Genomic DNA, 12,500 nt, shown 5'->3' on the forward strand with positions numbered 1-12,500 from the left:
TTCATCAAACATGTTCATTCATGTGTTCATCAAACATGTTCATTCATGTGTTCATTCAAACATCAAACATGTTCATTCATGTGTTCATTTAAAAATCAAACATGTTCATTCACGTGTTCATTCAAACATCAAACATGTTCATTCATGTATTCATTCAAACATCAAACATGTTCATTCATGTGTTCATTTAAACATCAAACATGTTCATTCATGTGTTCATTTAAACATCAAACATGGTCATTCATGTGTTCATTCAAACATCAAACATGTTCATTCATGTGTTCATTTAAACATCAAACATGTTCATTCATGTGTTCATTTAAACATGAATCAAACAGCAAACATGTTCATTCATGTGTTCATTCAAACATCAAACATGTTCATTCATGTGTTCATTTAAACATCAAACATGTTCATTCATGTGTTCATTTAAACATCAAACATGTGCATTCATGTGTTCATTTAAACATGAATCAAACATCAAACATGTTCATTCATGTGTTCATTCAAACATGAATCATTATAGTCATGCCACACAACTGAAGGGCATGCAAACAATAGGACTTATTGACAATAAATAATCATCTAGAAGATTCTACTAGGTCTGACACAGGAATGTCATTATGTACACATTACTTCCTTCGTCCATCAATACACTTATTGATCACTACACTTATTGATGACTACATGTAGCCATCAATACGTGCAGTCAAACTTTGGCATCAGTTTTTCAGCCAAAAGCAAAATTTCTTCATTCTGCTGTCAATCATGTCACTTCAGCGATGATGACATCATCAATCATGTCACATCAGCGATGATGACATCATCAATCATGTCACGTCAGCGAGGATGACATCATCAATTATGTCACATCCACGATGATGACATCATCAATCATGTCACGTCAGCGAGGATGACATCATCAATCATGTCACATCAGCGATGATGACATCATCAATCATGTCACGTCAGCGAGGATGACATCATCAATCATGTCACGTCAGCGATGATGACATCATCAATCATGTCACGTCAGCGATGAAGACTCAGCTATAACATCATCAAATATGTCTCTCAGTGGTGGTGATGTCATCAAATATGTCTCTCAGTGGTGGTGACATCATCAAATATGTCTCTCAGTGGTGGTGACATCATCAAATATGTCTCTCAGTGGTGGTGATGTCATCAAATATGTCTCTCAGTGGTGGTGACATCATCAATCATGTCACATCAGCGATGATGACATCATCAATCATGTCACGTCAGTGATGAAGACTCAGCTACAACATCATCAAATATGTCTCTCAGCGATGACATCATCAAATATGTCTCTCAGCGATGACATCATCAAATATGTCTCTCAGTGGTGGTGATGTCATGAAATATGTCTCTCAGTGGTGGTGACATCATCAAATATGTCTGTCCATGATGATGACATCATCAAAGATGTCTTCCTTCCAAAGTGGCGAATGGAGAGAAGAAGAAGAAGAAGAGGTGTTGTCATAGCGACGTGGACTGTTTGATGCTGTGGAAGCTGACCCTGGATGGTGAGGTGGGGATGGACATGGCCTGGGTGCTCCTCACTCGGATGGAATGTTGCTCCTGCCAGCGATGGAAGCGCTTCCTGGCCGCAGAGCGCACCTGAGGGTTGGCACACACACACACACACACACACACACACACACACACACACACACACACACACACACACACACACACACACACACACACACACACACACACACACACACACACACACACACACACACACACACACACACACACACACACACACACACACACACACACACGTGGCTCTTTGTGTGTGTGTGCAGGGTGGAGGCAGTCACCACGGCAACCAGAAGCCACTAAGCATGACTCAAGCTGAAATCCAAGTTGTCATGTGACTTCCTCTTTCATGACCTCATAGTTCAATCAACGTCATAAAAGAATCCTAATCATGTGGAACAGAATATAAATTATGAATATCATATTTGACTAATAATAATAATAATAATGACGATTGAATGACTTTTGAAGACAGGAAGCTACGATTATCAATATCATATTTTGCCTTTTTGTTCCTTACAGGACATATTTCATAGAATATAATTTCATATTATTATATCAACATTGACATTTTCAAAATAAAGTCATCTTCTATGAAACACAACAAATATTTCAACCACTTTTAATGTCATAAAAGCAAGTCATGTATATTGTTAGCATGTGCTATCCTGCTAGCATGCTAACTGTTAGAAAATGGAAACAACTGAAGTCATTTCATTGACTTCCTGGATGTGAACACCTTGGGGGCGGAGCTAACTCAGTTCACTTCATGTTCTTCAAATTCATGACATTGAAATTCAGGATTGGCAGAAGCCTTTTGCTAACTTCCTGGAAGTGACATGAGCAGGTGACATGAGCAGGTGACATGAGCAGGTGACATGAGCAGGTGACATGAGCAGGTGACATGAGCAAGGGACGTGAGCAGGTGACATGAGCAGGTGACATGACCAGGTGACATGAGCAGGTGACATGAGCAGGTGACATGAGCAGGTGACGTGAGCAGGTGACATGACCAGGTGACATGAGCAGGTGACATGAGCAGGTGACATGAGCAGGTGACATGAGCAGGTGACATGAGCAGGTGACATGAGCAGGTGACGTGAGCAGGTGACATGACCAGGTGACATGAGCAGGTGACATGAGCAGGTGACGTGAGCAGGTGACATGAGCAGGTGACATGAGCAAGGGACGTGAGCAGGTGACATGAGCAGGTGACATGAGCAGGTGACATGAGCAGGTGACATGAGCAAGGGACGTGAGCAGGTGACATGAGCAGGTGACATGAGCAGGTGACATGAGCAGGTGACATGAGCAGGTGACATGAGCAGGTGACATGAGCAGGTGACATGAGCAAGGGACGTGAGCAGGTGACATGAGCAGGTGACATGAGCAGGTGACATGAGCAGGTGACGTGAGCAGGTGACATGAGCAGGTGACATGAGCAGGTGACATGAGCAGGTGACATGAGCAGGTGACATGAGCAGGTGACATGAGCAGGTGACATGAGCAGGTGACATGACCAGGTGACATGAGCAGGTGACGTGAGCAGGTGACGTGAGCAGGTGACATGACCAGGTGACATGAGCAGGTGACATGAGCAGGTAACATGACCAGGTGACATGAGCATGTGACATGAGCAGGTGACATGAGCAGGTGACATGAGCAGGTGACATGAGCAGGTGACATGAGCAGGTGACGTGAGCAGGTGACGTGAGCAGGTGACGTGAGCAGGTGACATGAGCATGTGACATGAGCAGGTGACATGAGCAGGTGACATGAGCAGGTGACATGAGCATGTGACATGAGCAGGTGACGTGAGCAGGTGACGTGAGCAGGTGACGTGAGCAGGTGACGTGAGCAGGTGACATGAGCAGGTGACATGAGCAGGTAACATGAGCAGGTGACATGAGCAGGTGACATGACCAGGTGACATGAGCAGGTGACATGAGCAGGTGACATGAGCATGTGACATGAGCAGGTGACATGAGCAGGTGACATGAGCAGGTGACGTGAGCAGGTGACATGAGCAGGTGACATGAGCAGGTGACGTGAGCAGGTGTGCCTTCACCTACCTCACTGTTGAGGAAGCAGTAGAAGACGGAGACAAAGAAGCCCTGCAAGAAGAGGTGCAGGTGAGACGGGGGCGCTGTCACCTGCAAAGTGGGCGTGGTTACCTGGAAGGACTCCAGGAAGGAGTTGAAGTAAATGAAGACCATCTGAGAGACCTCGTCTTCACCTGGGTTGACGAAGAACAGCATGTAGGTGATTCCCAGAAGGGGGAGGAGCACCAGCGTGGCTTTCACCGCCTTCCTACACGCACACGGACAAAAGGTGTGAGGAAGCCCCGCCTCCTGCTTGGCCCCGCCTCCCGCTACCTGTACTGGATGGTCTCGGAGGTGGTGGACGCTCGTAGTTTGGTCATGAGGATTCTGACGATGTTGAAGAGGAAGATGAAGTTGATCTGTGGAGACACGCCCACATTTCCTTTTAAGGACTTCCTCCCTTGCTTGGATCTTTTTCACACACACACACACACACACACACACACACACACACACACACACACACACACACACACACACACACACACACACACACACACACACACACACACACACACACACACGTATATAGATCCCAAATATTCCTAAATGAGACTAAAAGATCCCAAACGATCCTAGATAACCGTAAACGATCCTAAATGTTCCTAAATTATTCTAAATGATGCTAAAAGATCTTAAAGACCCCAAATGATCCTAAAATAGCCTAAATGTTCCAAAATGAGCCTAAAAGATCCAGAAGGAACCTAGATCATCCTAAATAATCTTAAACATTCCCACATTATTGTAAATGACACTAAAAGATCCTAAAGGATCCCAAATGATCCTAAATGATCCTAAAAGATCCCAAATGATCCCAAATGATCCTAAATGTTCCTAAAATTATCCTAAATGATCCTAAAAGATCCCAAATGATCCTAAATGTTCCTAAATGATCCTAAAAAAACAACTAAAATGATCCTCAAAAATTGTAAAATATCCTAAATGATCCTAACAGATCCAGAAGGATTCTGAATAATCTTAAACGTTCCTAAGTTATTCTAAATGATACTTAAAGATCTTAGAAGATCCCAAAATGATCCTAAAATATCCTACGAATCTTAAATGTTGCTAAAAATCATTAAAGATCCTAAAACATCCCAAAAGACCCCACATGGTCCTAAATATTCCTAAATGATTTAAAAATAACCCAAATGTCCCCCCAAAAATCCTAAATGATCCTAAAAGACCCTACATGGTCCTAAATATTCCTAAGTGTTCCTAAATGATTTTAAAAGATCCTAAATGATCCTAAAAACAATCCTAAAAGATCCTAAATGTTCATAAATGATCCTAAAATATCTTAAATGTTACTAAAAAAATCATTAAAGATCCTAAATGATCTTAAAAGATCCTAAATGGTCTTAAAATATCCTAAATGTCCATAAATGATCCTAAAAGATCCTATAATATCTTAAATGTTGCTTTAAAAAATTGTGGTCCTAAATCTTCCCAAGTGTTCCTAAATGATTTTAAAATAACCTAAATGTTGCTAAAATATCTTAAAAGACCCCAAAACGATCGTAAATGTTCATTAATGATCCTAAAATATCTTAAATATTGCTTTAAAAAATCATTAAATATATCCTAAATGGTCCTAAATAATTTTACAATAACCTAAATGTTCATAAAATATCCTAAATGATCCCAAAAGCTCCTGAATGATCCTAACATATCCTACATGATCCTAAATGATCCCAAAAGATCCTAAAATATCCTACATTATCCTAAATGATCCCAAAAGCTCCTGAATGATCCTAACATATCCTACATGATCCTAAATTATCCCAAAAGATCCTAAAATATCCTACATTATCCTAAATGATCCCAAAAGATCCTGAATGATCCTAACATATCCTACATGATTCTAAAATATTCTAAATGATCCCAAAAGATCCTATATGATTGTAAAAGATCCTGTATGATCTCAAAAGATCCTATATGATTGTAAAAGATCCTACGTGATCCCAAAAGATCCTACATTATTGTAAAAGATCCTATATGATTGTAAAAGATCCTACATGATCCCAAAAGATCCTACATGATTGTAAAAGATCCTATATGATCCCAAAAGATCGTACATGATTGTAAAAGATCCTACATGACTGTAAAATATCCTACATGATCCCAAAAGATCCTATATGATTGTAAAAGATCCTACATGATCCCAAAAGATCCTACATTATTGTAAAAGATCCTATATGATTGTAAAAGATCCTATATGATTGTAAAAGATCCTACATGATCCCAAAAGATCCTACATGATCCCAAAAGATCCTACATGATTGTAAAAGATCCTATATGATCCCAAAAGATCCTATATGATCCCAAAAGATCGTACATGATTGTAAAAGATCCTACATGACTGTAAAATATCCTCCATGATCCCAAAAGATCCTATATGATTGTAAAAGATCCTACATGATCCCAAAAGATCGTACATGATTGTAAAAGATCCTACATGATTGTAAAAGATCCTACATGATCCCAAAAGATCCTATATGATTGTAAAAGATCCTACATGATCCCAAAAGATCGTACATGATTGTAAAAGATCCTACATGATTGTAAAAGATCCTACATGATCCCAAAAGATCGTACATGATTGTAAAAGATCCTACATGATTGTAAAAGATCCTACATGATCCCAAAAGATCGTACATGATTGTAAAAGATCCTATATGATTGTAAAAGATCCTACATGATCCCAAAAGATCCTATATGATTTTAAAAGATCCTACATGATCCCAAAAGATCGTACATGATTGTAAAAGATCGTACATGATCCCAAAAGATTGTACATGATTGTAAAAGATCCTACATGATTGTAAAAGATCCTACATGATCCCAAAAGATCCTACATGATTGTAAAAGATCCTATATGATTGTAAAAGATCCTACATGATCCCAAAAGATCCTATATGATTGTAAAAGATCCTACATGATCCCAAAAGATCCTACATGATTGTAAAAGATCGTACATGATCCCAAAAGATCGTACATGATTGTAAAAGATCCTACATGATTGTAAAAGATCCTGTAAAAGATCCTACATGATCCCAAAAGATTGTACATGATTGTAAAAGATCCTATATGATTGTAAAATATCCTACATGATCCCAAAAGATCCTATATGATTGTAAAAGATCCTACATGATCCCAAAAGATCGTACATGATTGTAAAAGATTGTACATGATCCCAAAAGATCGTACATGATTGTAAAAGATCCTACATGATTGTAAAAGATCCTGTAAAAGATCCTACATGATCCCAAAAGATTGTACATGATTGTAAAAGATCCTATATGATTGTAAAAGATCGTACATGATTGTAAAAGATCGTACATGATTGTAAAAGATCGTACATGATCCCAAAAGATCATAGATGATTGTAAAAGATCCTACATGATTGTAAAAGATCCTGTAAAAGATCCTACATGATTGTAAAAGATCCTACATGATCCCAAAAGATCCTACATGATCCCAAAAGATCCTACATGATTGCAAAAGATCCTACATGATTGCAAAAGATCCTACATGATTGTAAAATATCCTACACGATCCCAAAAGATCGTACATGATTGTAAAAGATCGTACATGATCCCAAAAGATCGTAGATGATTGTAAAAGATCCTACATGATTGCAAAAGATCCTACATGATTGTAAAAGATCCTACATGATTGCAAAAGATCCTACATGATTGTAAAAGATCCTACACGATCCCAAAAGATCGTACATGATTGTAAAAGATCGTACATGATCCCAAAAGATCGTAGATGATTGTAAAAGATCCTACAAGATTGTAAAAGATCCTGTAAAAGATCCTACATGATTGTAAAAGATCCTACATGATCCCAAAAGATCCTATATGATTGTAAAAGATCCTACATGATCCCAAAAGATCCTATATGATTGTAAAAGATCGTACATGATCCCAAAAGATCGTACATGATTGTAAAAGATCCTACATGATTGTAAAAGATCCTGTAAAAGATCCTACATGATCCCAAAAGATTGTACATGATTGTAAAAGATCCTATATGATTGTAAAAGATCCTACATGATCCCAAAAGATCCTATATGATTGTAAAAGATCCTACATGATCCCAAAAGATCGTACATGATTGTAAAAGATCGTACATGATCCCAAAAGATCGTACATGATTGTAAAAGATCCTACATGATTGTAAAAGATCCTGTAAAAGATCCTACATGATCCCAAAAGATTGTACATGATTGTAAAAGATCCTATATGATTGTAAAAGATCCTGAATGATCCTAACATATCCTACATGATTCTAAAATATTCTAAATGATCCCAAAAGATCCTATATGATTGTAAAAGATCCTGTATGATCTCAAAAGATCCTATATGATTGTAAAAGATCCTACGTGATCCCAAAAGATCCTACATTATTGTAAAAGATCCTATATGATTGTAAAAGATCCTACATGATCCCAAAAGATCCTACATGATTGTAAAAGATCCTATATGATCCCAAAAGATCGTACATGATTGTAAAAGATCCTACATGACTGTAAAATATCCTACATGATCCCAAAAGATCCTATATGATTGTAAAAGATCCTACATGATCCCAAAAGATCCTACATTATTGTAAAAGATCCTATATGATTGTAAAAGATCCTATATGATTGTAAAAGATCCTACATGATCCCAAAAGATCCTACATGATCCCAAAAGATCCTACATGATTGTAAAAGATCCTATATGATCCCAAAAGATCCTATATGATCCCAAAAGATCGTACATGATTGTAAAAGATCCTACATGACTGTAAAATATCCTCCATGATCCCAAAAGATCCTATATGATTGTAAAAGATCCTACATGATCCCAAAAGATCGTACATGATTGTAAAAGATCCTACATGATTGTAAAAGATCCTACATGATCCCAAAAGATCCTATATGATTGTAAAAGATCCTACATGATCCCAAAAGATCGTACATGATTGTAAAAGATCCTACATGATTGTAAAAGATCCTACATGATCCCAAAAGATCGTACATGATTGTAAAAGATCCTACATGATTGTAAAAGATCCTACATGATCCCAAAAGATCGTACATGATTGTAAAAGATCCTATATGATTGTAAAAGATCCTACATGATCCCAAAAGATCCTATATGATTTTAAAAGATCCTACATGATCCCAAAAGATCGTACATGATTGTAAAAGATCGTACATGATCCCAAAAGATTGTACATGATTGTAAAAGATCCTACATGATTGTAAAAGATCCTACATGATCCCAAAAGATCCTACATGATTGTAAAAGATCCTATATGATTGTAAAAGATCCTACATGATCCCAAAAGATCCTATATGATTGTAAAAGATCCTACATGATCCCAAAAGATCCTACATGATTGTAAAAGATCGTACATGATCCCAAAAGATCGTACATGATTGTAAAAGATCCTACATGATTGTAAAAGATCCTGTAAAAGATCCTACATGATCCCAAAAGATTGTACATGATTGTAAAAGATCCTATATGATTGTAAAATATCCTACATGATCCCAAAAGATCCTATATGATTGTAAAAGATCCTACATGATCCCAAAAGATCGTACATGATTGTAAAAGATTGTACATGATCCCAAAAGATCGTACATGATTGTAAAAGATCCTACATGATTGTAAAAGATCCTGTAAAAGATCCTACATGATCCCAAAAGATTGTACATGATTGTAAAAGATCCTATATGATTGTAAAAGATCGTACATGATTGTAAAAGATCGTACATGATTGTAAAAGATCGTACATGATCCCAAAAGATCATAGATGATTGTAAAAGATCCTACATGATTGTAAAAGATCCTGTAAAAGATCCTACATGATTGTAAAAGATCCTACATGATCCCAAAAGATCCTACATGATCCCAAAAGATCCTACATGATTGCAAAAGATCCTACATGATTGCAAAAGATCCTACATGATTGTAAAATATCCTACACGATCCCAAAAGATCGTACATGATTGTAAAAGATCGTACATGATCCCAAAAGATCGTAGATGATTGTAAAAGATCCTACATGATTGCAAAAGATCCTACATGATTGTAAAAGATCCTACATGATTGCAAAAGATCCTACATGATTGTAAAAGATCCTACACGATCCCAAAAGATCGTACATGATTGTAAAAGATCGTACATGATCCCAAAAGATCGTAAATGATTGTAAAAGATCCTACAAGATTGTAAAAGATCCTGTAAAAGATCCTACATGATTGTAAAAGATCCTACATGATCCCAAAAGATCCTATATGATTGTAAAAGATCCTACATGATCCCAAAAGATCCTATATGATTGTAAAAGATCGTACATGATCCCAAAAGATCGTACATGATTGTAAAAGATCCTACATGATTGTAAAAGATCCTGTAAAAGATCCTACATGATCCCAAAAGATTGTACATGATTGTAAAAGATCCTATATGATTGTAAAAGATCCTACATGATCCCAAAAGATCCTATATGATTGTAAAAGATCCTACATGATCCCAAAAGATCGTACATGATTGTAAAAGATCGTACATGATCCCAAAAGATCGTACATGATTGTAAAAGATCCTACATGATTGTAAAAGATCCTGTAAAAGATCCTACATGATCCCAAAAGATTGTACATGATTGTAAAAGATCCTATATGATTGTAAAAGATCCTACATGATCCCAAAAGATCGTACATGATTGTAAAAGATCGTACATGATCCCAAAAGATCGTAGATGATTGTAAAAGTTCCTACATGATTGTAAAAGATCCTGTAAATGATCCTACATGATTGTAAAAGATCCTACATGATCCCAAAAGATCGTAGATGATTGTAAAAGATCCTACATGATTGCAAAAGATCCTACATGATTGTAAAAGATCCTACATGATTGCAAAAGATCCTACATGATTGTAAAAGATCCTACACGATCTCAAAAGATCCTACATGATTGTAAAAGATCGTACATGATCCCAAAAGATCGTAGATGATTGTAAAAGATCCTACATGATTGTAAAAGATCCTACATGATCCCAAAAGATCGTAGGTGATTGTAAAAGATCCTACATGATTGTAAAAGATCCTACATGATCCCAAAAGATCGTACATGATTGTAAAAGATCCTACATGATTGTAAAAGATCCTGTAAAAGATCCTACATGATTGTAAAAGATCCTACATGATCCCAAAAGATCCTACATGATCCCAAAAGATCCTACATGATTGCAAAAGATCCTACATGATTGTAAAAGATCCTACACGATACCAAAAGATCGTACATGATTGTAAAAGATCGTACATGATTGTAAAAGATCGTACATGATCCCAAAAGATCGTAGATGATTGTAAAAGATCCTACATGATCCCAAAAGATCGTAGATGATTGTAAAAGATCCTACATGATTGCAAAAGATCCTACATGATTGTAAAAGATCCTACATGATTGCAAAAGATCCTACATGATTGTAAAAGATCCTACACGATCCCAAAAGATCCTACATGATTGTAAAAGATCCTACATGACTCCAAAAGATCGTAGATGATTGTAAAAGATCCTACATGATTGTAAAAGATCCTACATGATCCCAAAAGATCGTACATGATTGTAAAAGATCCTACATGATTGTAAAAGATCCTACATGATCCCAAAAGATCGTACATGATTGTAAAAGATCCTACGTGATTGTAAAAGATCCTGTAAAAGATCCTACATGATTGTAAAAGATCCTACATGATTGTAAAAGATCCTACACGATACCAAAAGATCGTACATGATTGTAAAAGATCGTACATGATTGTAAAAGATCCTACATGATCCCAAAAGATCGTAGATGATTGTAAAAGTTCCTACATGATTGTAAAAGATCCTGTAAATGATCCTACATGATTGTAAAAGATCCTACATGATCCCAAAAGATCGTAGATGATTGTAAAAGATCCTACATGATTGCAAAAGATCCTACATGATTGTAAAAGATCCTACACGATCTCAAAAGATCCTACATGATTGTAAAAGATCGTACATGATCCCAAAAGATCGTAGATGATTGTAAAAGATCCTACATGATTGTAAAAGATCCTACATGATCCCAAAAGATCGTAGGTGATTGTAAAAGATCCTACATGATTGTAAAAGATCCTACATGATCCCAAAAGATCGTACATGATTGTAAAAGATCCTACATGATTGTAAAAGATCCTGTAAAAGATCCTACATGATTGTAAAAGATCCTACATGATCCCAAAAGATCCTACATGATCCCAAAAGATCCTACATGATTGCAAAAGATCCTACATGATTGTAAAAGATCCTACACGATACCAAAAGATCGTACATGATTGTAAAAGATCGTACATGATTGTAAAAGATCGTACATGATCCCAAAAGATCGTAGATGATTGTAAAAGATCCTACATGATCCCAAAAGATCGTAGATGATTGTAAAAGATCCTACATGATTGCAAAAGATCCTACATGATTGTAAAAGATCCTACATGATTGCAAAAGATCCTACATGATTGTAAAAGATCCTACACGATCCCAAAAGATCCTACATGATTGTAAAAGATCCTACATGACTCCAAAAGATCGTAGATGATTGTAAAAGATCCTACATGATTGTAAAAGATCCTACATGATCCCAAAAGATCGTACATGATTGTAAAAGATCCTACGTGATTGTAAAAGATCCTGTAAAAGATCCTACATGATTGTAAAAGATCCTACACGATACCAAAAGATCGTACATGATTGTAAAAGATCGTACATGATTGTAAAAGATCCTACATGATCCCAAAAGAT

General features: G+C 36.7%; 1 protein-coding gene across 2 annotated transcripts in view; it reads right to left on the reverse strand.

Moving 5' to 3' along the window:
* Positions 1–132: 132 nt before the first annotated feature.
* crhr1 (corticotropin releasing hormone receptor 1) overlaps positions 133–12,500 on the reverse strand; it is a 62,234-nt gene continuing 49,866 nt past the window's right edge. The window contains exons 12-16 of one of the 2 annotated variants that reach the window (XM_062030633.1): positions 3,945–4,030; positions 3,744–3,879; positions 3,642–3,683; positions 1,412–1,641; positions 133–1,380 (exon numbers count right to left, since the gene is read on the reverse strand). In XM_062030633.1, the coding sequence (XP_061886617.1) occupies positions 1,501–1,641; positions 3,642–3,683; positions 3,744–3,879; positions 3,945–4,030 (405 nt within the window). In that variant the 3' untranslated portion in view covers positions 133–1,380; positions 1,412–1,500. The remainder of the gene's footprint in view (positions 1,381–1,411; positions 1,642–3,641; positions 3,684–3,743; positions 3,880–3,944; positions 4,031–12,500) is intronic. The other variant, XM_062030632.1, reaches the window with a different exon arrangement.

This window comes from Entelurus aequoreus, linkage group LG21, assembly GCF_033978785.1.
Source record: "Entelurus aequoreus isolate RoL-2023_Sb linkage group LG21, RoL_Eaeq_v1.1, whole genome shotgun sequence".
NCBI lineage: Eukaryota > Metazoa > Chordata > Actinopteri > Syngnathiformes > Syngnathidae > Entelurus > Entelurus aequoreus.